This window comes from Dipteris shenzhenensis, chromosome 14 (assembly GCF_047967505.1).
Source record: "Dipteris shenzhenensis isolate YYH24624 ecotype China chromosome 14, Dip_SZ_1.0, whole genome shotgun sequence".
Taxonomy (NCBI): domain Eukaryota; kingdom Viridiplantae; phylum Streptophyta; class Polypodiopsida; order Gleicheniales; family Dipteridaceae; genus Dipteris; species Dipteris shenzhenensis.
The window spans coordinates 33,770,486-33,798,390 of record NC_141609.1 but is presented as its reverse complement, the minus strand read 5'-3'; the positions used below and the strand labels follow the sequence as shown (position 1 = coordinate 33,798,390).

The window sequence follows — 27,905 nt, the reverse complement described above, 5'->3', positions numbered from 1 at the left end:
CACAAAGAAAGCTAATTACAGGCCCTGGGGCAAAGAAAACCTTGTACGCCACTCGGATTGTACCCTTCAACACTCGAAGCAGTAGTATAACATTTTTTCATAGCCTTATGAACTCCTTTGCATGAAATGGATTTTCCAAGCTGCTCTAAGTTGCTCAGCAACATCCAAACCAGTAGACTACTTGTAATGACCCGAAGGTCAACCCTCCCATTACCTTCAACACTTGACAGGGTCAGTCAACAGTCCTCCCAATAGAACATAAGATTGAGGCTTCAGTATGCACAAGGTTGTTGGTCAACTCCCTTGAACCAACTCCCTGAAAAATTAAGCATCTTGCCATTTTGCCACTTAATTCCCACCAAATACCAATACTTCCATCCTTCTTTGCTTTTCCCCCAAGTATTTCCTGCATCTGCAGCAGACAAATGTATAAGCAGAAGTTCACAATATCAAACTCTCCCAACGTAACAACATGGTCATCATGTTTCTCTCCGTCAACACGCGGGTGTTTCCAACAACACTTCTCCAGCATGCATATTAATCTGTGTATCTGCCTTGCTTCCTAAAAATGACGGTTTCTTTTTTCCGCCAGTCTATCAAACTAGACCACATAAGTCAACTTCGACGGATGACTGATCGTCTTGAACAATCAACAAGCACAAGGAACAGACTATGCCAGATGCTAATATCCACTCTATTCCATCTGCCTGCCACATGTAAGAGTGCCGGATATTGTTGTTGCAATACAAACAACAGAAAAGGAGAGTGCAGGGAGTAATATATTGTTTGTATATTGGTTAGTACCAAAGAATGCAATTCTGACATGATTACTGATGATACACCATCCGTTTAGTTCCTCAAACCCATCCAATTCATCACAAACAAATCAAGCTCCCTAGCAACCACACTGCCTCCCAAAAGAGCGGCTGCGACCTGTATGTCACACCTGGATAGAGATCTTGAACGCATGACGATACCCCTCAGAAACACCAGTTACCAATAACGGATATTTACGTGCAGAGACCCCACACGAACATCATGCATATCTTCATCCCCAATTGCCATCCTTCCTTGCAGCCACAGAAAGCACCGGTGTCACTAGTCTTGATCATCTCTTCCTTATACATAGAACCTTTGTTTGACTCCCATTAGCAATGAGCTTCGTCAAACTGTGATCACATAATCCCACGCTCTTCTCCCCGGGATCAATACCCGACGTCTCCACCAAATGAAATGATCATATATTAATTATGTGTTTATGCTTGTTGATCAATGGAACTCACAAAAGGGTGAAGGAGGAGAAGCGCACATGTATGCACATGAAAGCCATTTCAGCCTGCTTATTACTTTCCTACTCACCAAACTGTACAACCAGCTCCCCTCTCAATCCTTCTCCCTTTTGTACGTGATCTCTAAAGCCATTCTAGAGATTCACATGGTCAAAGGTCCACCTCACACCCGTTTTATACATATCTATCCCTCTTATCACCTACATGAAATCATGGACTAACACGTAAAAAGTAAGTTCACGCAACTTCCTCCTTATAGCCTAAATTCCCGCAAAATCGGGACCATCCCGAAGCCCAGGCAAGGTGGGGTTGACAAAGCACATTCTTTGTTGCAAAATTGGAAATTTTATCTATCAATGGTTGGTCCCCACTTTACGCAACTTCCTCCTTATAGCCTAAATTCCCGCAAAATCGGGACCATCCCGAAGCCCAGGCAAGGTGGGGTTGACAAAGCACATTCTTTGTTGCAAAATTGGAAATTTTATCTATCAATGGTTGGTCCCCACTTTGGAAAACCTTTCTCTAAAAGGTGTTCATTAGCTCATTAAGAAATCACTAATGTGTAACAAGAAAACCCCTCTAGGACTGCCAAATCTCTATGTCTCAATTGGTGCTTGCATAGGCCCACTTGAGTTAGTGAAGCTACTCTATCCTCCATATGGGTCTGCCATAGGTACAATAGTATACTTACTAACATCAATGGGCAAGCTATCCACCATTTGGTATTGAACATATATTTGGAGTATCATTGTTCTTTGTTTCCATGGTGTTCAAAAAAAAATCTAGTTAAGGTGTTTTAATCTTGGCTAAATTGTCTTAAAGTTTTGTGAGAGAGGGCGAATCATTTGATTGAGTGTAGAATTTGTATTCATTAGGTCATCTTAGTTTGCTTTAAAGCAGTCCAAAGTTTCCCTCTTTTCTCTTATCAACAAAACCTCGAACTTCGAACTCCATAATTACAATTTCCATAGTCTCTACACATCCAAGCAATGAACTTGAGCACAACCGATCCATAGCTCCAAAACTGCCATTGCTGCCTCCTAGACTGTCAACTGATAAGGGTCAAAGGCAACCTATCACCCATCCTCCCACATGCCCTCTCTGGATATGAGCTCATGGGAGGGTGAACTTGCCCTCAAAGGGATAGCAGCTTCTATGGTAACACATGCGCAACAGCTCGACTTACAATCAGTTGACGAGTCATCATCCTTCTTGGACTTGCAATCACTTGCCAAGTGACCTTGTTTCTTGCACTTGTAACACCTGCTTCTGCTCTTCTTTGGTTTCTCCATGCTAGTATACATCTTATCACTACAAGGTGGACTGCTTCTTTTAGTAACTGACAACTTGCCTTGGGACAAGGGAAGGGACTCCTTGAGCAACATGGAGCTTAGGTCATCAAAATTCAACCGCTTACTTGTGACCTAACACCTCAATGCTCAGGAGACCATACCATAATCAAGGTGGGAGCTTCATGATAATCAATGCCAGCTTGAAAGAAGTCAAAGCCGTTCCCGTCGACAATAGCTAGCCATGAAATAACCATAAAAAAGGGTTGCATTGTACTTCCACTTGGAAACTCAAGATTGAACAGTTGCCCAATGAGTGTAACTTCCCTCATCACAGAGTGCCATGCATAAAGGTCCTCTGCTGCACATTGGTTAAAGTCTGCACAGTCCAAGAGAGCTGATGGTGTGGACCAAGACTGAGTGGGCCTTCGAGTCTCGTTCCTCCCATTCTTGGACCTCCTCTTAATCTGTAGTCCATCTCTTCGGGTTTTCAAGATACTTCAGTTTCTTTTCAAAGCTTTGAACAAGTTCCCAAAGGACTTTGTTAATGAACCAAATGTAAATTGCACATTCCAATGAGCATTATTAGCCATGTTTAGTTTGTGCTCTCTGTTGGTGCATAAAGGATCTATCGAAAAACAACCTTGCGAAAATGTGGATCTATAAAACACTGAACCAACAAACCTCTGCCTAGAAAAGCTTGGATAAATAGCATGGGTGAAGATGGAGCCAACCACATGTGATGAAGGAAAGGGGGGAGTGGCTTTTGATGAAGCTATACACTATCAATACTCCAAGCGACTTAGGACAAATTATAAAATAGAAAAATACCCAAATTTTGCAGCAAGAATACTTTGACCAACCAGAGATCAAATGCCAACTGAACCAGCCAACAAATCGCAGCAGAAAAACAACTAAAATTTACCTACAAACCTTCCAAAAGTATGCAAAAAGGCCCCCCGGCGCGTTTTGGGGGGGATATTGATACCAAATGGTCTGCCAAGTGATTCTTTCAGAGAACCAAGACAAACTTTTCCTCAATGTTGAGCGACTTGAAGTGCAACTTATGCACGCCTTGCCAACATAAAAACAATGTGAATACACCACAAACTATTGCTTGACACCTCCATAAAACCTACCGACAAAATTTTTTCCACTAGATCCGGGTGCCAACAATGGATCTACCCAAAAACCTTCACAAAAGCATCTTGCAAGAATGTAAAAGGGGAGAAAGAGGTATGTGACCTAGTGGGCAAGAGAAAATCACAAATCTTTCTTCATAAAATAGACTTCTATTAAGTAAGAAAGACCAAAGTAGAAGAAGGGTGAACCTAGGAACCATCCAAAGCCTCAATGCATCTTGCTTTCCAAATGTGCCAAGTTGTGAGGCTAGCTATAATCTCCCAGGAGGTGTCCACTGAATCCCTTGCCCTCCTAAAGGGTGCAGTGGGACAACATTTAAAGGGCAAACCTATACAACCTGCCATGTACAGAAAGAGCCCAAGAGAGGTCATGCCTCTCATAAAATAATTGAGGTCTTGAGAGAGAAAGCCAGGCAATAGAACCCCATGTCATAAAGCAAGGGCACCATTTGAAAGAGCAAAATAACATGGCCAACCTTTTTCAAATAATCCTAGCATGCCTGCACTCCGATAAACAATGCTGAATAGTTTCCACTGCAGTCAAACATAAAGGGCATGTAGCATCTACACCTGATCTAGACCTCCAAAGGTTTGCTGCAATTCCACCATTGATTGAAAGCCAAAAAAACATACCGACTTTCCTATTCCTTAGAGACTTCCAAAGCCTCCTCCAAAAATATTTCCGAAGGTCCTCAAAAATCTGAAAATTCTCCCAATGAGGAGTTCTAGAAGGTCCCCAATCCAACTTGGAGAGCTGAAATCTTCTGGCATTGGCCATGGTGTACCTGAAGCACATCATAGACTTTTCATTGTTATCTACATCAATCCATCTCCATCCCCTGGATCCCATTGTAAAAATTTTATGGGGGTACCCCCATAAAGCCAAAGCCTCCATGAACCTAGGGCAATAAGAAGGGGGTCAAGGTCTATGTACCACTTTGACTCAAGACCATGCTCAACAAGGCCTATAATCCTGACCAGCTAAAAAGGAAAATCCAAAAGTGCATCTTGTGAAGATTTGAGTAGCCTGCCACTAGTCTGCACACCAAACACCAAGCTATTCCCTTGTGAACAAAGAGCAATAACCTACAAGGGAACACTCGTGCCTGAGAAGGAACCCATCCAGGGATGAGAAGAGGGAGGAAGGACAATCCTCAGGGATAGCCCTCTCTATCTGCTGAATTCTCCTAGCACTCCCTTTGAGATGATTGACAACTTGAGATTTACACTCTTCAGAAAGTTCCATAAAGGACATCCAAGACCCCATTGTGAAGGCAAGTCCTCTTTCCTAGTCAGAAAGTAGATTGAGTTAGCCTGCCACTAGTCTGCACACCAAACACCAAGCTATTCCCTTGTGAACAAAGAGCAATAACCTACAAGGGAACACTCGTGCCTGAGAAGGAACCCATCCAGGGATGAGAAGAGGGAGGAAGGACAATCCTCAGGGATAGCCCTCTCTATCTGCTGAATTCTCCTAGCACTCCCTTTGAGATGATTGACAACTTGAGATTTACACTCTTCAGAAAGTTCCATAAAGGACATCCAAGACCCCATTGTGAAGGCAAGTCCTCTTTCCTAGTCAGAAAGTAGATTGAGTTTGCTACAGAGGACACTATCATCAAAAGTATCCTAACTTGCCACAATGATTGCAATTCTTATCGAACTTCCCAAATGAAGAGCCCCCTCTATCAAGAGACTTGGGACGTGAAGAACTAGGACTTTTGCCTTTAGATTGTGGATGATTGGTTGGTTTCTTGCCGGGTAAGGCTTTGGATCTTGGGTTGGAATTTTGAAGGAACAACTCTTCTTGGTTCAACACCATTGGGACAAGCTTCTCCCATGTAATAGCATTCATCCTTTCAATGATCAACAAAGAGGAATAAAAAGTGAACTACTTATCTGAGAGGTGAGATAGAAGCATAATTGCCATGTCCTTAGAAGAGATAGCTTTGCCAGCTTGGAGGATTTCTTATTGAAGAGCTTGCATCTTGGGCCTGCATGTCTTAAGATGAAGTTGATGCAAGTAAAGCTCCAAGGCAAGCCTTTTCATGGGCATAACATGATCATAGAGGAAGGAAAGATGTTACCATATACCATCGCGTGGAAGAAAGCTCATCATCAGGATCAAGATGAGGAACCTTCTAAGAGCTCTCCTCGTCAAGGTCATAAGACTCTAGGACTGACTGCATCATCACCTTCTAGATTCCATAGTTGATACCATCCAGCTTGCAATCCTAAGGGAAGGTAGGAAGGGTGAGAATACTCGTGAGCTTGTCCTCAGAGAGAAACTCGAGAAAGAAGTTGAAAGCACTAGACTAATCATCAAAAAAGAAATCGAAAGCATCACACTTGGAGGTTTCACCTTCTTTCGCCATGAAGAGAATAGAAGAGAAAGAGAGAGTGGGAAAAGAAGAAGAGGCTACCGATAAAAGAAACCTAGGAGTGCCTGAACAAGATCTGTTGTAAATCGGCTCGATAGGGAGTGGACGGAGGGGGCATTGCAATGTCTTCGTATCGCAATAGCAACAAGAGCTGGAGCCAAGGAGCCAACAGAAAACTATCAAGTAAATCTTGGATAAAGGCACATGGGTGAAGATAGTAGGAGCCAACCCGATACATGATGAAGGAAGGGGAGGAGTGGCTCTTGATGAAGCAATAGGTTGTCCATAGCCCGAGTGACTTGGTCACAAAAAAAACCTATAAATTTCTTGCCAACTAAGAGACGCAAAGAGATGGCCTGCTGAGCAAGAGAACCGAGAGCTAGATCTGAGCAGATGGAAGAGAGATCAAGGCTGCCAACAAAGAGAAAGCAACGACGCTGAATGTACTAGTAACCATAGAGTTAAAAGAGGAAATCTCACACATATTCCTGTGTCAGGGAGCAATGTGGCACATTTACTGAATAATAGTTCACACTAGTAAATTTTTGAGAACCTAGGATTGGTCCTTGTTTTCGCATTTCACTACCCATGGGATGATGTGGCATTTTAGTCCACAACCATGGTTCTTTGTTCATATTGATGAGCTTTGGGAAAGAGTACTTACTATCCCACCAGTTGTATGCTTAGTTATGAATTGAATATATTATCATTTTTAAAACAAAAAACCCAGGATAATGTTAGACAAAGGAACATCAGAAAAGCATTACATGGCAAGGCATAAAAAAAGGGCACAAAGGGGGCAGCAAATATTCCCATACAAAAAACCAAAGGCCACTACCAAACTTGGCCAATCAGCCAGCCTGTGGATATATGTAGTCGTCTCCAGTTTGTCTCATCTACATAGAGGCACAGAAGTGGCCCCCACAAAAGTATGCATACATTTGTACGTATACAAAAGTAAGCATACAATTGTGTGAAAAAAAGCCTGCCAAGCTGGCTAGCCCAACATGTCATGAACAGCTGATCCTGGGTTCAAATCACATAAATTTGTTTTAGACATATGTATGTGTACTTATGTACACACATACTTTTGTCATGTAGTGACTTTGTGACCCGCCAGCTAGAATAGGACAAAGCTGAGACAACTAGATTTATCCTCAGCCAATCAGCTGTCTAAATTGACTGATTGTAGTGACTTTGTGGCCCTCCAGCTAGAATAGGACAAAGCTGAGACAACTAGATTTATCCTCAGCCAATCAGCTGTCTAAAGTGACTGACTGACCATACAAAAAAATAAAGGTTACTACCAAATTTGGCCAATCAACCGTCTAAGGTCGCCAACCTAAAAAAGTTGACTTGGGCCAGCCTAAGTAGTTCTATAGCATATATCAATCAGGAAAGTTTGGGGCTGATCTGGCCAACCCTCTACCAGCCCTGGTCAACCTATATAAACCATCTCTCCCTCCTCTTTTGGGCATTCAGCCATTTGCACCAAACACCTCCAATGCTGTGCCACCTCATCCACCGCTTCTGCAGATCTCCATCATTGCCTCCTCTCCCTCCTCTTTTGGGCATTCAGCCATTTGCACCTAACACCTCTAATGCTGTGCCACCTCATCCACCACTTCTGCAGATCTGCATCATAGCCTACATATACTGCAGCAAGCTTCTGTTCCCATTGACACCTAGTTGAAGCATTATCAGATCTCAGTTTTCATTGCCACATTTGGGCAAGATTCTTACACAGCAGCAGCACACATACCACAGGAACATTGAATTGGCATTCATTTGCAGCATTCTTTTGTTGTTATCTCACACATCATTAGCCCATGTACAGCAATAGCCTCAGTTGTTGTGCCCACAAAGTTCCATCTTTGTAGCTCTTGGATTCACATTGTGGTAAAGGTCAATGGCTGGAGTTCTTTACCCACTTTGGGCATGTATCTAACATAGATATACTATTCATTGGTATTTCATTTCACTTTTAGACTGTTCCACATTCTGTCCATTTCTCCAAAGGGAAGAGCAGATAGTTCTCCATCTTGAAGGAGGAGCCCTCAATGGGTATCCAGGACCCAATCTGGAGTTCATCTCACATCATCTATCCGCCTTTCTTACACTCTTTTCCTTTTCGTGGGATCCTCCATGGGTATCTAGGATGCAATCTGGTGTTTCTCACATTGTCTTTCTACCTTTCCTACACTTTTCGTGGATTGCATTGGATGGCCCAACACAATTGAGTGTGTTGCAGACGACGCAGAAGGCGAACTCAGTCACAGGAACAGAGAAGGAGATCACAGTTGAGTTTTTTGCAGAACATTTTTTGTTGGCAAATACAGGGGAGACTACTTGGGACAAAGCAACAGACGATGTTATGCAAGCAGAATTTGGGAGATCTGAAACAACAAAGGGATATTATGTTTTGAAGAATGCTGCTAAGGTTTAGAGAAGGTCTTGATCGTGTATCATACGATCTACCCATTGCTAAGTGTTTCCCACAACATCCCCACCGCTTGCTAAGCATTAATGAAACCAAATATGACAAACCCTCACGTTTCTCACCTAGACATCTCACCCACATTCAAACATCCCATCTTTCACTGTGGACTTGGTCTTGGTCTTCAGCTTCCCATCCTTCCACCTCACCCTAAAGGTCATCAAGTCTTACCTTCTCAAGTTTTGCCACATTACAGCACTCACCCTTGTCCTCCACAATTGCACTTTTCCTAGCTTTTACTCTTAACACCACACCCTTCACCTAGATGTAGACTTATAGACTTCTCATCCTCACCCTAGACCTGGGCTTCAACTTTAACTGTCTCAAGTTTTGTTTCTATGACCTTGGAGATCTACTCCAACTCTAACATCCTTGAAACATTCACCTCTAACCCTCTTAACAAAAACGGTACATTCTCACCTCGAAGTTGAGCTTATCATCCTTCCCCCTCACCTTGGAGGTCTACCCCAACTCTGACCTCCTTGAAACATTTGCAATTGTTAGTGTTCCTACATTCTACAACTTTGCATATATCTTTTGACTTGTTAAACGCGTGGACATCCAAGATAAATAAAATCCAAAGACTCTGCATCCACACCAAAATGTCTTATGAGACAGACGTTAGAATGTTCAGAAATCAGAAAACAAGTCAAACTACTCAAGCGATCACAGTAAAGGAAAAGACGACCTTGGCGACAGCTGAACATGCAAAAGTACTGAAATAGCTATTTTTTGTGTTTGAACAAGCCTTGGGTGATTGATATTGATGGAAGTGTAGCTGGTCGCAGCCTTGTTTTCTGAGAGTAACGTTCACGGCCCAAATCTAAGATAGCTTATCTGTCCCTAATGGCCAGCGTTCCGAACTTGTGCACCAGCATTGCAACTCTTCTAATCTTCTTGACACTCATCCCCCCGCAAACCTCCGATTCTAGATGTGCAATCAACGCGGAGAAGTCTGTCTCACCACACATCACCATAAAACGCCCATTAGTTATGCCTTTATTTTGAGGATTTTGAAAGAAACTAACGTCGGCTTGGGTATCACGCTCACCTCTGAACGTCTTCAGGCATTTGTGGCATCGGAATTCCGAGCTTTCGTGAACACTGGAGTTCAGATGCTGATTAAGGCTCTGCAAGAACTGAAAACACCTTGAACACAGGGGACATACATAGTCTTCACCATCGAAAGTTGCTTCCGTTGCAACGATATTTGTTCGCAACGGTACGTCTTCCCTGCAAGACAGCGACAGTCGCGAGCTTGAGGCTGACAGATTAGCTTAGGACCCAGCACAGTACACAGATTCAAGCACATACCTGCCACTATCACGCCAGCCTATGCGAGGAACTGTCAAGAGATTCCCCTTGCCAGAAATCTCCTCCCAACGTCGGACAGACTGCACTATTTGTTTATGGGTAACGTTAACGCATTTACCATTCTCTACCTGAACAAGCGGACAATCCTTAGCAAAACGATTCGTTACCAGAACAAGCCGACAATATTTAGCAAAACAATGAAGGCAAGCAATGCACGCAAACACAATGAACAAATGCAACAGCAACGACGAACATGTTTAGTGAGGGCGGAAGCGGATACGAAAGAGGAGGAGCAACGAGGGCAACGGATATCTTTGGGTTGGTGGATGCTAGAGGCGAGGTGGTTACGAAGAGCGTTAGCATCAATAAAATCACGGCGGCAATCGGAGCAGTAATTGTGTCTGGAAGAATTTTGGAGATGAGAGTGCAGGGCTTGGTAAGACGTGAAGCAGCGATCGCACGAGTCGCACTCGTAGTCATCAGACGTCGACGAGGAACACATCCAGACTACCACGCTGAATTGATATTATAAATAGTTGAAGCAATTGTATTGAATATTGCAACTGCCAAAAACAATTACAAAAGCCAAGTCACGATGCAGCGTCGACTTAGATTGAGCTCTCTATCACCCAGCCAAATCTCGAGAACCCAGTCTTCTGCTCATAAAGGCAGACTTGAGTATTCTTGGCCTCACACATGCAAGCTACTACTACCTCACACATTAACTTCCTAAAGCTACTACAATGCAATCACATAATGCACAATACAATTCTATCTCTTCTCTTTTATTCACTTTGCTTCCTAGTTAGTATGATTTGAGCGGTTGCAACCTTATTTGTACCACACTTCTACCTCTTGCCTACTTCCTGAGGTTGTCCATTGGGACATAGCCACTAAATCCTCTTGGTCTTGACTCTTAACTCATCGATCTTGCTTCATTGCTATCTCTTATTTGCTTGCTTAACTGACTTCTATCCTTTAGTTGTTCCATTGTCCTGCTTATCACACTCATTCCTTGGTATCTCAAATGCTATCATGCCACTCGCACTTAACTACCCAATCTCTGTGTGTCCTTGGTGTGCTTGGTCACATGCCTTGTTCACATTTCGCCTCGAAATGTACTTGGTTCCATGTCCTGGTGGGGAATATTAGATAGAGAAATCTAGATCAAAACGTTATGTCATCCCAACCAATCTTACTTTTGATTTTGAAGTTTCTATAGCTTTTGTAGATTGAGATTCTTTGACCGCACAGCTATTTACTATCAACGATACTCCTAGCAGCCATTCTTCAAATGAACGTGGCCAAGTAGATTTTTGCTTTGGCCTTTTCCAACACATGGGCAAAGGAGGAATGTCCATGGGAACGACATGCTATTATGAGGCAAGTTCATCCTCTAGCAACATTGTCTAAAGATGGGGGATACCTTGGATCACCCTAGGGGATGGACAAGGATGGAGCTCAATGGTGTCCACTACCCCGAAGCTTGAACTTTCTCCTTCCACATTCCATTGATTGGTTGGAGACAAGTTGTGTGGGTCTCTCTAAGCATCTTCAATTGGCATTCTTTCATCAATCTCGATGGGTCTAGTAAAAGTGGAGGGCAATTACACACTTGACATTGCACTTTATAGGAAGCAATAGACTCAATGGTAGTGTTCCGCAACAAGTGCTCCAAATATCTTAGCATATTGGTGTAGTAACCTGGTGGGGTCTCGACATTAGGCTTTGGTATCTCCTATGTTCTTGACACAATATGTTGTTGTTCAAGTGCGCACTCTATCCATTGCCTTTGTGCTTGAGCCCATATTACCTCATGAAATTCTTGATGAGCCTTTCCTAAAGTACTATGCCCAAAGGGCTTGCAATAATTAGATTGGCAAAGGCCACTACAACTTGTTGCATTATTTCATATTGCTCTTTTAACATGATATACTTGGTCTAAAAAATGTAGATATCAAGGATCTTGTCCTTTAGCTCAGCTCCCAAATATGGCACTACTAGAGCAACATCCCTAAGTAGAGCATCTCTTATCCCTAGATCCAGATTGCTTAATGGTGTCATCTATGTGTCAACTTCCACAAAACTTGGCTATTCAAAACAAATATGGGTCTCAACCTAGGCAAAAATAATGCTTACAGACTCTGTTCCTTGGGAACCACCCTTATATATGAGCTAATTGTGTGAGGGTGTAGTTGAGCTCTTCTTACACATTAGCGTCCTTTTGTTGTTTGTGACCAATGTGGACCTAGTACATGTGCTTGTTTCACTCTTGGCCTTGGGATTGGGTGTTGGTGCCAACTAGGCTAGAAGGGGTTGGTCATCCGATAGCCTAGGAACCTTGGCTGAACTTTTGGACTTGATCCTCGCCCAAGCCTTCATGCTAAAGAGGATGAACTATATATGTTTCCACTTGGTGAGTTTATCGTGTGGCAATTTCCTATTCTCCTCTTTTAATACTTCCCTACACTTGACTTTTGAATCCAAGGTAGCTACACTTTGTCGAAGTTTCACAATTTTTGTTTGTTGTGAACTTGTTTGGCTCATTCTATGTTTGGTGTAGATCACCTTACGGTTTGTAGACTCTTCCCAAATCTATATAAGTTATGTTGCTCACCTTAGCAACCTTGTTGCTCATATTGATCAAGCAACATTTGACATTCCTTGTGCAATTCTACATACATTTGGTCTTACTCATTCAATTGTGTGAAGCAAAAAGTCTGCATATCTACAGTGAACAGTAGAGAGAACTGCATCTTCAAGAGACTTCATCCATGCTTTCATAAAACTTTATTATGTAACAAGCTAAGGGCACATCTAAAGTTTGTTGGGCCATGTCCTAATAGTTTCTTCCTCCTTGAAAAGGGGCAATGGTCCACTAGTGAGGGTGCCACTAAGAAAGCAAATTCTTTATCTACTTTCTCCTTACCCTTACTTGACTCCACATCCTAATGAACTGGATTGACAAGCTCCTTGGTGCTCGCCCTCTACTATTACGGCTTTGGATATTGCTACTTGGGCGTCTCTCCTTCCTCAATATGCTTGGCAACCTTTTAATTGTCTTCTATGGCTTTATGTTTGCCCTCTTGGACTGGCTTGTGTCTATTCATCTATGAAGCATCACCATTGTGTACATTTGGACTTAGGGTGCATCTAGGCTGGTGTATGTACCTTGTTCCTCTTCTTCCTTGGTCAAATGATTAGTCTTTGTCTTGGAAGAGAGTTTGGCGTTGGCTTTCTCCATCTTCCTAGCTCACCATTTTTCCTGATGCTCCGAGATTCCCCTAGGTGCAATGCTTCTGCACTTAATGTGGGCTCCTTCCTTGGTGTCAATAGTTGTTGGCCATGGGACTTGTCTTGTTGTAAACGGATGTTGGATCATATAAAGATGACTTTGAAGCTTGGAACTTGCTTTATCTTTATTAGAGCAATAGCCTACAATTGAGATCCAAAAAACCACTCTATTGATTGTTTGTCCTCCCAAGCAACAATGGTGCAAGATACGTATGTCCTTGGCACTATTCCTATGCTCTTTTTTAAACCAATATACTCCAACAAAAATTTGAAGTAATCTACATTCATACTGATGGTATATCCCTGACTAGGCTTGAACCCAAAAACTATTTTGATGAAAGCATGATCGATCTGCATCCTCTCCCATTGTCTAGCAAGGTATGGTCTTGAGGTGAATAATATGCTATAAGTTCATTTGCAACTTCCAAAATCCATGTCTTATTTCATGGGAGAGTGACAAAAGCGTCCAATTTGTTTCACTTCCAAAAACTATTGCGATGTATTGCTAGGGCTAATGGGATGATGGAGTTGTAGTTTGCTCATGCGTTCACAAGCAAACTACATCATTGAAGATGGTGAAGGAGAGTGTGTATCAAACAAGTGCTTGAGGTAGGAGAAGAAGAGTGTGACGGTGTAGACATTGTTATAGGGGTAGAGAGTTGATAGCAAGTGAGGAAGTAGGAAGCAAATAGTTTGGGGAGGTAGAAGGCAGGATGTGGTAGTATGGAAGAGGTCGTGGAGGTGGTAATCATAGATTTTCATGCATACTCATGCATGCAATAATATTCTATGGTACACCAAGTGTTCTTGGTGAAAGCATTAGCCATTAATGCAACTTTACTTCCATTAAGACATGAGTATTTGCTAACTTTGATTTGATGGCTATTTCCTTATGTGGCTCTACTACATGTAACTACGCTTGTCCTTTGGCCACTTGGCTACCTCCCCTAAGTGAACTTTAATTACCTTGACTTTAGATTGGTGTATCCAAGTATCTTCTTCCACCTTTACCTAGATTTTATAGGGTTTTACCTTGCTTCCATTGATAGTGATAGGGATTACATGGCCTTATAAGTCTTTGAGCTCTATTGTCCCCTTTCTAATGCACTTTGCTCAATCTGTATGGCCCGCCCAATCTAGCCAATTTTCACATTTGTATTTAATGGTCTTGGCTCGGTATCATCATATAACATGTGCATTCCTTCCCTCAGATAATTCTATTCTATGTGCTGGTCATGCTAGGATTTTTGGCATTAGTGAACTACTTGTAAACACGAAGTAGCTCCAATTCAGACCTCATCCAAGTCTACTAATTGATGCAATCGCCTATCTAGAGGGGTTTCACCTAAAATATATGTAAGCTACCACATGAGTTCAAATGAAGGGGGTTCTAAATTCAATATTTAAGATACATTTACAAGTTTACATATATAAAAGGGCATTTTTAATCAAACTAAAAAAAAACCCATATGTTTATAAATGTAAAGGACAAATCCCATAAATGTAAAGGACAAATATGCAACAAACAATGACATTTATATGTCCCACCTATACATTTACTAAATCATTTTGCATAGTGTCATCCTTGCTATGCAACATCACCCACATCTAAGTAAGCTTCTCATGCCTTCAATCTAGTGCTTAGTGCAAATAGAGCCCCATCTACATATATTTATATTAAAATGTGTATACATATACATATATATGTATATTGTGTGTGTGTGTGTGTACATATATGTGAATTCTACGCACTTACCTATTGTATTTTGTCAGACCATCTCCTCTATCTTACGAGAAATCCAATTGATATACAAAACCCAACCACTAGCCTGCTTTTGTTTGCAATGTCTCCTTACTCAAAGATTCTTGGTTGAAGAAGAGGACTGGGCAAGTTATCCTTTTCTTCCATGCTCATGAATGCACTCATCTTCTACTAGCATTGGTTCTTATTGACGTGTCTAGATGTTCTAGTGTCATTGGCGCACAAGGTTGAATGATGGTCCTAAAGAGATCTCTTCCAAAGTTTGGTTCTTCTCTGAAAAATGCAAACCCCATGTCAAATAGATCTTGTAGGGCACTAGTGTCCCACTACACATCAAGATTTAAAATCTAAGAGGTAGGTGTTGATTAGTGTCATTGGTATTCATATGACCCCGAGAAGGAGGAGCCCTTTCGTTAATGATCTTTTCATTCAAGAGGTCTTGAAAATTGGAATTTGTGATTTCAAATTTGAAGACACAAAGGCTTGATTGCAATTTTGGAAGATGATAATGTCAAGGTTTCTAAGGGCACAATTTTATGGCTTCATGGAAAATTATGATTGGTGCAAGAAAGATCTTGCATTTTTTGCTGGATAAAAGCACATGCATGTGCATGTGTTATGCCTTCACATCAAGAAGAGCATATTATGCCACAACTGGGGGCCTACATCCACTTAAGTGAACATAGGACCTGCATAAGAGCTTTGTGGGGAAAACTAGCATTTTCCCTATAAGGAGACGCTATGCGCCCTGCTACAAAAAGCGAGAAAAAATGCCCCAAAGAAGTGCTACACCGTCCACTTTCAAAGTGGTACAATCAAATTTAGAGATCTTACCTTATTAGACACGTCTAGCATATTTCTTCACCATGGGCGGGGTCAATAAAACTAGTCCCATCTAGTTCACCACCATGAGATTTGACAGTTACTCATACTTGTTCAACATTGTATTCTAATTCAGCCCATCACAAAGGATGGTGAGGAGCCAACCTTAGAAACTTGGCTTGCTTGTTGCGATACAAGGATAGACCATTGGGGTCAATGGATTTTTATAGCAAGAGACCATGGCTTTGTTCCAAATGTAAATCTGTCAAAGGCTACCACATCAAGCACGAAGGCTAAAGGAGGAGGCATAGAAAAATTTCTTTGTGTGATGCCTTTGCATTAAAATTGTACTTCAAAAAATGCAAAGTACAATGAATATCTTTTAGGAAATAATGTTTGCTTAGGTACCACCTTAAAAAGGCTCCAAGAGTGATTCATGAGACTTAGATATTTGCCTACACCACCAAGGCAAAATGTTGGTGGATGGGTGGATACTATATTTGATGAATATAGATTGACATCAAATACAACCACTAAGGTTAATAACAATGAGAGGATTTTGAGGTGTGGAAAAAGTGCATAAGACCCCCACATCATAAATGAAAGGGATAGCCTCTGCCTTCAGTGTGTGTGTATGTCTGTAATAAACCCATATGGTGAGAGCAAAGAGAAGACTAGACAAAATGGGAATCTTATTGGGGTGCAGTATTGCAAAGAGATCATGGTTGATGATGAAACCTAGGCAATACAACATACAAAACCACAAAGCATGGATACATGCTTTAGTTTCATGAAGTTCATGGTTTGGTATGGAGTCTTAATAAATGATACAAGAAGGGAATATTTGGTTAGTCTCCTAGCTCTATGATTGAACTATAGAGGCGAGCTTATCAAAATGGCATTTATTTTGGCTTTGCAAATATGATGTGTCACATATGCAAAATATAGATATTTTGAGGGTTCACAGGACACGGTGTAAATTTTACAGTGGCTATGAAATGTTCTCGTGTTCAAGCTAGCTTTGCATTTGAGGATGATGTGAATGATGTGGGCTTATTTCATAGCACAATTCGTGTTTCAATTATTGGTGTAGGAGGTGAGATAATGCTTGCAAATTTTTTAAAAAAAAACTTATGCATTGATTTCTATCTTTAAGCTATAGATGTTCTTTTATCATAAATTAGTCAAGCAATACTTGGCATCCAGCCTTCAAATTTGAAGAGATTTTTAATGATTACATGAAATTTGACATATTTGAATTATTTAATTTAGAGCTTCCATTAAATTGTCAAACATATCTTTTAAAATGTGTTTACTATTTGCATCCAACTGTAACTTTAACGTTGCCATTCAATTGTGAAGCTCAATTTTAAGCAATGTGTTTACTACTACCATTGTTGATAGATGGTAATATTTTACAACTTATTACTAATTTCATTACTTATGCCATGTGATTTCTCAAGACAAGGTAGCCTCTATCATGATAGTTTACCATAAGGCATGATTTGCAATCAACCATCCTCTTAAAAGTTATATATTCATTTCTAGTTGATGTAAGTAGTTGTCTATGTTAGAGATCATTGCCTCACATGTGAGCCCACATATGAGGAGGAAAATGGGGTAGGTGATAGATTACATTCAGTCTTCTTACCATAGCTGAATGATGGTCATTTTTTGCCTTCTCATCCAAGTTAAAGTACAACGAGGTATTTGGCTTTCTCACCAAAAGTCGAATGATGAAGGCATATTCATCCTTATCAAAGAAGCCAAATTATTTGGATGACAACTAAACTAGATTGGGTTTTAGTAGAGCATGAGTTCTAAGTTGGTGGACGTGGATAAGAGATAACCTTGCTAACATCCTAAAGATGAATAAGGAGTGATTTGAGAATAACGTCCTTACACGTTATCTAGATTGGGTTTTAGCAGAGCATGAGTTCTAAGTTGGTGGACTTGGATAAGAGGTAACCTTGCTAACATCCTAAAGACTAATAAGGAGTGATTTGAGAATGATTATCCAGCTATGGGGAAAACCTTTTGTTGAGCTTTTTTTAAAGGCTCCAAATTTGTGTGAGTTTTTCCAAGCAAACACTATAATGCCAAAAAATTACTTGAGTACTTCTAGGATTTTCTTATTCATCTAGGTTTTGCGTTGAGAAAATCTGGTTGGAGTTGTGGATTACAAACTAACAAAATACTAATCAACAACTTTTAAACCCAAACATATAAATCCAACAAAATTTTGTGAGCTTTTTCAACCATAAGTTAACAACAAACAGATCATATTAAGAAAATTTTGATGCCAAGAAATCTCTCAAGTATTTTCACATTTTTCTAATGACTTCCAAGTTTCTCTAAGAAAATGTGATACGGCTTGATTAAGTATAACAAAATATCAACTAGTCTATTTGGGTGAGCTTTTTCAACCAAAATATATAAAGTTTTACAACTTGTCTTTGATACCCCCATTCTACCACACCGTAAGTTTATTCATAATATATTATACAACTATGATGCCAAGAATTTGGTACTTCCATAGAGCAACTTGTGCACCTCAAAAGTGTTGGTTGGTCTAAGCATATCTTTGAGTCTTATGCAACCCAAAAACACGTAGGAACACATCATACAAATGCTTGCAAGCTCTGTATGGTTTTTTTGTGAGCTATGTATGCTTTTTAGGGTAGCTACACGTTGGCTCCATTCTAACGTGCACATCATAGCTACCTCGATACTCATAATTTGAAACACACAATGTTTGTTGCATTGATTATGGGGGTCCAACTCTCGCACCTCCTAGCTACGCAACCTCTAGAGCCTAGCAAAAGATGCCAGGAGCATCTTCACAAGTCTTAATATCCAAGGGCCTCTCAATTACATATTTGTATATGGGACTAACCTTCCATATTTGTATATAGGAGTAAGCCCCCCATAATCCACGTGTCGCAAGCGCACAAGGCGTATTACCCTCCCCCCTCCAAATTTGATTGTCTCACAAAGGTGTTTAGCACATAATCGAACACCCCCCCAATGGGCCAAGCACCAAGTTCATGGTTTGACCACCCACATAGCTGTCACCTACATAAGGCAAAAATTTGACCACCCACATAGGGCTAGATCAGTAAATCAATGGGACCACCCACATAAGGCAAGGTTGCCAAAAAGTAAACGAGACCAGTCACATAGGACAGGTTGCCCAAAAACCAATTCCATCTTTTTTTTGCAACACCTACTCTAAATAGCCACCATGAATCAAAGCAGATGTGGGTCGAGGGCAGGATGCCACATCTTGCATATGCACACAGTCTCTTTCTGTCCACAACAATCATCGCCAATCCACAACAATCTAGTCCATAGGTTGCCAATCTACTCACCTAGAAAGCACTGAGTACGGGGTGTCCCACTCTCCCACCTCCTAGCAACGCAGCCTCCAGAGCCTTCCAAAAGATACTCTGGAGGGTCTTCGCAAATATTAAGTGCCCTTGACTAGTCTAACATAGTTTTCAAATGATCCTTTGTGGGTTTCTTGCCATTAGTTTTCAAATGATCCTTCGAGGATTTCTTGCCACCATTAGTAGAATGTTGTCACTTTACTCTGATTGTGTCTTTCCTTTTTGTTAACATTGATATCTTCTCTTAATTGTATTCTCATGTTAAAGTAGCTATCTTGAAACATATACTTCCTTATAGGTGTCACTGGCTTTTGATGCATGTGTGTTGACATGTCTTCTTTAGTTGTACTCTATAGCACACCTTCGGTTGGTACTGGTGTGGATGTTTTTTGTTATTCCTTGTTCTTTTCTTGCTGAAATTCTCCTTTGGCTCTGCGTAGTGTTTGATTGATGCTAGTACTTGTGCTTTGATTGTTTATTGTCTTTGCCATGTTGACTCTTTGTCTTTGCTACTTGTGAACACCTCTATGCTCTTCTTGTTCATGTTTGATCATGGTTTTGTATTTGGTCAATGCATAGCTTTGCAATTTTAATGTTTGATGTCTTTCTTATTTTTGGATTCTTGCAAGTTGTTGTTGACATTTTTAATGCTTTGTTTGACACTCATGTTATCTGAATTGATGATCTTTGTGCTAACATGTTGATTGTACCAATTATTTATGTCACTTTGCCTTTTTTAATTTATTTGCTTCTGCTTTCACCATTTTGGTTGCTTACATTTGTTTATGTCACTTCGCCATTTAAATTGTTTTGCTTTTGCTTTTACCATTTTGCTTGCTTCAATTTATTGATGGCGTAATCATCTGATGCTTACAAGTTGTTGGTTTGATTATTTGAATTTCTTGCTAACATGGTGGATGTCCTTGTGACAATATGCACCTCAAACTTTGTTTTATTGCTTGTTGGAATATGCTTTTGCATTTTTCATTGCATGCTATTGAAGCCAAATTTGTGTTTTGATGATTAGTTGATGGTGTGCCGATTGGAGGTGTATAAGTAGCTAGTCTTCAACTTACTCATCGAGTCCTAAGTTTGATGGTGCAAGGAACAACATTGAGAGGCAATTCTAGTTTTAAAAAATATGGGCATTGGGGCGGTGAAGAAAGCACTTCTACGATCGTAGCCCGGTTGCAGTATCTGATCTGCAGATGATTGTAGTGAGTGATTGCCTAAGTACTCTATATATGGAATTTTAAAGATGGCGATTGCAAGATGTTGACCAATGTGTCGTCAAGGACAGATTAGAGTGTGGTGATTCGCTATGTGATACATGGCACAACCGCAATGATGAACTTGATACAGGCTATGGCATGGATGTCATGGCGCGACAATGTGGATGTGTGGCATGCACAAATGTGAGTGCACACAATCTGTGAAGTGTCAATGCATGTTTTCCCAATTCATTCGAGCAAGGCAGTGACATGGAGTACTCTAATTCCCATTACCATTGAAAGTTGAAGGCTGGTGCCCGCCAAAGCCATAAAGTTCCAAATACCAAAACAAGTACTTTCCAATTTTCGAGTTTACAATTACCCTTGGTGAGGAGCCTTATTGGTTATGGGAGTGACTCTTGTTGTTGGTGTCTTGAGTTCAATCCCCAGGATCGACGTATGATAACCCCTTGAGGGCCCTGCGTTCTGGCCTCACATTAAAAGAATTCTTCTTTTTCTTCTTCTTCTTAGGCGCCTTTCATACCCATCCAGACGAATGTGTCCAACTGGACGTGTGAAATCCATGTCTATAGATAATTCGCTAGAGAGAAACCTTACCTCATCCGGACGATGAATTCTCATCCGGTGGTGATAGCTAATCCATAGCGCAGTCACAAAGAAAATGTTAGCCACTTACCTTGTGTAAAAACGAAAATCAAATCCCCATTGGGACTTGTGTGTAAACTCTCCCAATCAACCGTTCGAACGAGTATGAAACTGGCCTCAAACTGGCAATTTTCATGCCCACCAAGCGTCTTCTTCAGGGCAAGCTGCCACTTGGACAAATATGGACAGGCAAGACCCCCTACCTAAGCATATGGGCAGGCACTTTCTTAACGAACAAAAATTTATCGTTAGTGCAGCTGGTGGGGCTTGAGCTTGACACTTCGTGTGGCAGAAGCCTTATTGTTGGGTGCGTTTGGCATGTATTGACCCAGAGGCCTATCCAGATGGCATAGGGGATGTTTAAGGGGAAATCGCTAGATTGATGGAGGGAGTTATGCTAATTTCAAAAAAATGTTTAGAGAAGAGTTCCTCGAACCCGAGCATGAGTTTGATCTCCTCGCGAAGTTCATACACATGAATATAGGTATAAGGCCATTCAAACACTAATTGCAGTGGTGGGTGGGGATCATTACACACAACCCAAGCCCTTACACAAACTATATGGCAAGGTATTATACATTCAAGCCCCACCAACCTTGATGCAATAAATGCCTTCAACTATGTAAAACCCCCAACCATGCTCTTGGGTAGAGGACCTTGGTTGCCCAACTTTGTCCACCCTCCTTTTTGGCCTACCCTTTGGGTAGCCTTGGCAATTGTTTTCATTTTGTAAAGCAGAAATTCAAAATTTTTAGGATTAATTTGCTTTTGAAATAGGTGTGATGCTTTGATTGGCGTCAAGTGGGAGTTAAGTGCACTAATGGCTTTGAGAGACAAGCTTGGCAGTGAGCATTCGAGACGTAGGGCTCCCTCGTTTTTTAAATCATTCCTAAGCTCTCTCCATTCACTACCTCCTTTGTTTTACATTTTGGGAAGGCCTTATGAATGAAACAAGATGAATGATATGTATCATTCAATAGGCCTGCTCGAGAGGAGGAAGAAAGAGAGAGAAAGGAAGAGAGAGAGAGAGAGAGAGAGAGAGAGAGAGAGAGAGAGAGAGAGAGAGAGAGAGGGGTGATGCTTTGATTGGCGTCAAGTGGGAGTTAAGTGCAGTAATGGCTTTGAGAGACAAGCTTGGCAGTGAGCATTCGAGACGTAGGGCTCCCTCGTTTTTTAAATCATTCCTAAGCTCTCTCCATTCACTACCTCCTTTGTTTTACATTTTGGGAAGGCCTTATGAATGAAACAAGATGAATGATATGTATCATTCAATAGGCCTGCTCGAGAGGAGGAAGAAAAAGAGAGAAAGGAAGAGAGAGAGAGAGAGAGAGAGAGAGAGAGAGAGAGAGAGAGAGAGAGAGAGAGAAAGGGGGGCTGAAAATGTGGAGGATTTCTAGATGAAAAAATAGCAAGTGGATCGTAAAATTAATCTAAATTTTTTGAAAATCGAAAAGGGCCATTTTGTCTTTGTAGCGCCCTCGCCTCCACTAAGGGCCTTAACACATGGATGGGGCTAGCATGGGTTTAGGATGGGAATATTTTTGTCATCATTACTCCCATCCTACACCAAGTGGTCTAGGATGGATTTAGAATGGGAGTAGCCACTTTTTCTCCCAGGATAAGATGGATTTAGAATGGGAGTAGCCACTTTTTCTCCCATCTTGGACCATGGCCTCTAGACCCTAGCAGCCAAAATGGGTTCCCCTTTTTTAAGGATTTAAAAACATGGAAGGATGACATGTGTCCTTGTCCCCACAAGGTCCCCACCTCTTAAACACATGAAATGATGCCATGTGTCCTCTTCCTCCTAAACCCATCCCTAGTTCTTTTTTTGTTAGCACATGGTGGGATGGGAATAGGATAGAAATATGCATGGGACCACTTGGGACCACCTTTTCCCATTCCCATCCTATTTCTTCCCATGTGCTAAGCCCCTGAGGCCTAGTGGGCTGGCCAAAAAGCCATTCATTTATTTCACTTGTTTGGTGGATTCAATAATTTATTTCAATGTGGCACCTGTAACAAAGGCTTGGGGCGGGGGCTGGAGTGTGTAAAGGTCCTCAATCTACGTCTTTCTTGCAGCGTGAATCCAATCAAATGGAAAAGTGGAAAGTACTTGTTTTGGTTGATTGTGTCCTGTTGAACTTGCTGGATTGAATCCAATCGAATGGCATTTCATTCGATCAACGAGTAATTTCATTCGATCAACTTGTGGCCTTGAATCCCCATCGAATGGCATTTCATTCATACAACCAGAAATTTCATCACGAAGTCGTATTCGCACCCCAAAAGATTTGGATTGGGACTTGTTCATCTGCTGCTGCTGGCAATCCTACTAAGATAGTCCATGACAGGGGAAAGTTTCAGTCCGCTATCGCTTCTGATTCGAGCCAAATTTATGCTGTAGACAGTGGCATCGATAGAGCTAACACCATTGGCATCTCAAAGTGCAAATTTCATTCCCAGAAACCTCGGGATGCTTGAAGGAGCTCGCCTCTACCAGTATGGCGTCAAACTAGGAATACTCGCAGTAAACTAGGAATGCCATGCTGCTGAGGAGCACATGCCGGGTAAATTCATTCAAACCTGAGCATACAGGCAAGGTGACCGCGTATCTACCTTCGCATTCTTTGTCTTTGGCGGCAATTCCACTGCTAAACGAATGCCAAAAGTGCGAAACGAGGAAGTTACTTGATGGAGGGCCTTGGGAGGAGAAGCAGAAACAAACGCTATTGCACAGGGTGCCACAGAAGAGACCGGCATCTGCTATGGAAGACACATATTCTAAGTATTCACATGAACCTTCCGTCGATTTTGCTTCCCTCTTGCGGCTATACGGGAATACAAATGCTTTGCTGGATGGTCAGCGTCTCCATCAGCATATTATTTACAGAGGACTTGAGCAAGACATATTTATAAGGAGCCTTCTCATTCAGGTGTATGGCAGATGTGGACTGTTGGACGATGCGATGGTCTTGTTTAGTAACATGCGTCGGCGGAATGTGTTTACGTGGAATTTCATAATCACGGCATGTGCCCAGCAAGGGCGCGGTGACGAGGCCCTTCAACTCTTGGAACGAATGCAGCACGAGGGGATACTGCCTGATAAGGTCACATCGGTCATGATTCTCTCTGCATGTGCCAGCCAAAACTCCCTCGTTGAAGGTAAACGGATGCATGCCCGCATTGTGGACAGTGGATTTGAGGTGGATGTCATTGTAGGAACTGCTCTTGTCCACATGTATGGTAAGTGTGGCAGCCTGATAGACGCAGAGAGGGTGTTCTACAAACTGCCGGAGCGAAACGTGGTGTCGTGGACTGCTATGATTGGTTTGTATGCTGAGGATGGTTTGGGCAAGGAAGCTCTACGACTTTTTTATGAAATGCAGCAGAATGGAATAATTCCAGATAAGATAACTTTTGTAAGCACTCTTTCTGCGTTTGCCAGCCAGTCAGCCCTAACTGAAGGCAAGCTTTTGCATAGCAATGTCTGTGACAATGGATTTGAGTGGGACGTTTTTGTGGGCACTGCCCTGGTCAACATGTATGGCAAGTGTGGCAGTGTGGAGGATGCATGGACGATTTTTGACAAAATGCCTGAACGGAATCTTGTCTCATGGAATGCCATGATGGCAGTTTACAGCCAACATGGGTGCAGCAAGCAGGCGTTGGACCTCTTTCAGCGAATGCAGAAGGAAGGAATTGTGCCAGACAAAGTCACCTTTGTCAGCATTCTGGATGCATGTGGCACCATATATGAAGGTGAGAGGATGCATACATGCATTACTGCTAGTGGATTTGAACTAGAAAATGCGGTAATGAATGCACTAGTCAATATGTATGGCAAACAGGGCAGTCTGGTGGATGCACGAAAACTATTCAACAAAATGCCAAAGCGGGATTTGGTAGTATGGACTGCAATGATTGCACTGTTTACACAACATGGACAAGGCAAGGAGGCCCTTGAGCTTTTCAACCAGATGAAGGGAGAAGGAGTGATGCCAGATAAAGTTACACTTGTCAGTGTACTTGCTGCATGTGCCAGTGAGGCTGCAATGTTTGAAGGGATGCAGATACACAGCCATATTGTTGAAAGTGGCATTGAGTCAGAGGTAGTTGTTGGGACTGCTCTTATTAGCATGTATGGGAACTGTGGCAGCTTACAGATTGCTCAGAAGATTTTTGATGACATGCCTGAGAGGGATTCAATTTCATGGAATGCAATGATTGCAATCTTTTCTGAGAATGGTCAGGACAGTGAGGCCTTGCAGCTGTTAAGTCAAATGCAGCATGGAGGCATAATGCCAAATAAGTTCACTTTTGTCAGTGTGCTTGCTGCATATGCCAGCTATGCAGCCCTGGTTGAGGGTAGATGGATGCATGGATTCATCTTGGACCATGGATTTGAGGCCGATGTTGAAGTTGGGAACGCACTTCTCAACATGTATGGCAAGTGTGGCATCCTAATGGATGCATGGCGAACCTTTGAAAAAATGCCTGAGCGGAACCTTTTCTCCTGGAATGCCATGCTTACAGTTTATGCCCAGCATGGGCATGGTAAGAAAGCTCTGCAACTTTTTGATGATATGCTAGGAGGAGGAGTGCTGCCTGACAAGGCCACATTTGTCAGTATTCTTACTGGATGTAGTCATGCTGGTCTGCTTAATGAGGGCGGTCATTATTTTGCTTCTATGAACCTACATTATGGCCTCTCACCATGCGTGGATCATTATGATTGTATGGTTGACCTAATTGGTAGGACAGGGAAGTTGGATATGGCGGAGGAATTGATCAACATCATGCCGTTTCAGCCCACAGTAGTTTCATTCATGGCACTGCTGGGTGGCTGCAAATGTCAGACCGACGTTCTGCGAGGAGAGAGCGCTCTTACGTACATGTTGGAATTGGAGCCGGAGAATCCTGCTCCATATGTTATTCTATCAAGTATTTATGCTGCAGTTGGCAGGGAAGATGCTGCAGCAAAGTTGATGAGTACAGTGATCTAACTCTGCATCATTTGCATTCAAGGGAATCACCTTTACATGCAAGAAATTGCAGACAAAAGACATGGGATGTCCTGTACTCAATGGTAAGTTTGTGAAGAACATACGCTTGCAGATTGTTCTGTAAAAGCAAAGTTTTGGCAATTCTTACTGCATTTAGCCATGCTTGTTTGCTTGACGTGTGGCCGCCGCCGCTATTTTACTCTCATGAATGCAGATCATGGCATCTCCGCAGGATGCAGCAGGATGAGGTGTAATGGATCAGAGCATTCCATCAAGTCGTGTTGGGCCCTCTACTAGACTGATGTTAAATGAGGGAACACATTGCAAAGACCAGGAAATCCTAGGCTGAGTCATGAAGTAAGAGGTCTGTAAAAATTTCAAAGTGGCCACCCATGAGTTGGTGCTTCCAGGTGCGCACACAATGCACCAAAACTGTCATCTCTTTCTCGTGGGTCAGGGTATCGGGTCCCCCAATCCATTAAGGAGCTTCCAGCTGTCATATGGCACTGGATGACCGGACTGCACCAAGACACCGCCAATTGCCACAGTTGGAGCATCTGTATGCACCTGAAGTGACAGTCAAAGTCTCGTAGAGAGGACTGATTCCAACCTAGCTTATTAAAATCCTTGTCACAGGTGTCCATTGCCAGGGCTGTGTGCTGCAGGAAAGGTTCGTGAGTGGGGCTGTTTTTTCTAAGTGCATGTCGATAAAGGTCCTGTGTTGCTCTTCATTTCATGGACTGATCATGGAGTTGGCCAGTCCACTATCACCTTGACCATGCCTCATCCATCCATAACTTCCCCTCACTCACCTTGAACCCAAGAAAATATACCATCCATGTTGTGAAGGTGCACTTTGACTCTTTCAGATATAGCTTATTCTCATGGAATATCTCGAGTACCTTCTAGAGATGCTTCATGTTGTCCTTGAGAGTATTGGAATACACCGATGTGTCATTGAGGTACTTGACATGAAATCATCAAGGAATGCCTGGAATATGTTATTCATGAGATTTGAGAAAGTTGCAAGTGCATTCATGAGTCCGAAGGTCAAAGCTGACCAGTCTAGGACCCATGCCAAGTACTGTACATGGTCGTCTTCTCCACATCCTCATCTGCTATCAAGATCTAATCGTAGACAGAGCAGAGGTTGATGTGAACCGCCTTGCATGCACAAGCTGATAGAACAGACCCCTCATGTTCAGCTAGGGGTACCGATTTTTCACGGTAAACTTATCGAGTGCCTGAGATTGATGCATAGCCTCAGGCTGCCATCTTTTTTCTTCAGAAACAAGACTGGGTCACTGTATGGGGACTTGGAGGGCTGAATAAGCTCTGCATCAAATAAGTCCACAAGTTCCCTTTTCAGCCCTGCATTTTCTTCCCATGTCAGCCTGTAGGGTGCCTTCACCTGTGGGTCCATCCCCAGGTACACCTCAATCAGATGATCAATGCCACATTTTGGAGGCAACTCATGTGGGAATGACTTAAGGCAATGAGGCATCACGTCCGTAAACTCCCTTAGCAAGCTGTCCACCTTGGCTGGCCTTGTGGACTGCCTCTCAGTTCATCATACCTGTCTTGGACCATCACTAGGCACACTCCTTACACCTTGCGGGCTGCTCTCTTGAGCTGTACTATTGACAACAGCTGAGGCATAGAAGTTGTAGGGGGATGCTTGGATGCACTCACCATGTACCATTTCTCCTCATGGCCAAAAAACAGCTGCTCTACCCTACAATGCACCAGTGCGTTATTCGCACATGACCATGTCTGCTCAAGTATTATGCTGAAGTCATTCATGGGGATGACACTGTTTCAGCCAAACACTTGGACTTACCTA

At 42.1% G+C, this 27,905-nt stretch overlaps 2 protein-coding genes across 3 annotated transcripts; one reads left to right on the top strand and one right to left on the bottom strand.

Moving 5' to 3' along the window:
• Positions 1-46: 46 nt before the first annotated feature.
• Positions 47-10,414, bottom strand: LOC147894511 (uncharacterized). The gene is made up of 5 exons (XM_087385268.1): positions 10,166-10,414; positions 9,913-10,040; positions 9,650-9,831; positions 9,287-9,553; positions 47-412 (listed from the first exon to the last, which is right to left on the bottom strand). Exons 1-4 carry the CDS (start codon positions 10,412-10,414, stop codon positions 9,432-9,434), a joined length of 681 nt encoding a protein of 226 aa, XP_087241394.1. The 3' UTR covers positions 47-412; positions 9,287-9,431.
• A 12,888-nt stretch (positions 10,415-23,302) lies between these two features.
• Positions 23,303-26,466, top strand: LOC147894510 (pentatricopeptide repeat-containing protein At4g13650-like). 2 transcript variants are annotated; one of them, XR_015542117.1, is made up of 3 exons: positions 23,303-23,459; positions 23,543-26,145; positions 26,277-26,466. XR_015542117.1 is itself a non-coding variant. In XM_087384938.1 (2 exons), the coding sequence occupies exon 2, from the start codon at positions 23,603-23,605 to the stop codon at positions 26,060-26,062; it is 2,460 nt and encodes an 819-aa protein (XP_087241064.1). In that variant the 5' UTR covers positions 23,303-23,459; positions 23,543-23,602; the 3' UTR covers positions 26,063-26,466. The 2 variants fall into 2 exon arrangements, 1 of the variants encoding a protein (XP_087241064.1); XM_087384938.1 differs by having other exon boundaries at positions 23,543-26,466.
• The last annotated feature ends 1,439 nt before the right edge of the window (positions 26,467-27,905 follow it).

Coding starts and splice junctions, on each gene's coding strand:
- LOC147894510 (XM_087384938.1), top strand. CDS start 23,603: ATGCTGCTGAGGAGCACATGCCGGGTAAATTCATTCAAACCTGAGCAT.
- LOC147894511 (XM_087385268.1), bottom strand. CDS start 10,414: ATGTGTTCCTCGTCGACGTCTGATGACTACGAGTGCGACTCGTGCGAT. Junction 9,832..9,912: donor GGCTGGCGTGATAGTGGCAG/GTATGTGCTTGA, acceptor GCTGTCTTGCAG/GGAAGACGTACCGTTGCGAA. Junction 9,554..9,649: donor ATGCCTGAAGACGTTCAGAG/GTGAGCGTGATA, acceptor GTGGTGAGACAG/ACTTCTCCGCGTTGATTGCA.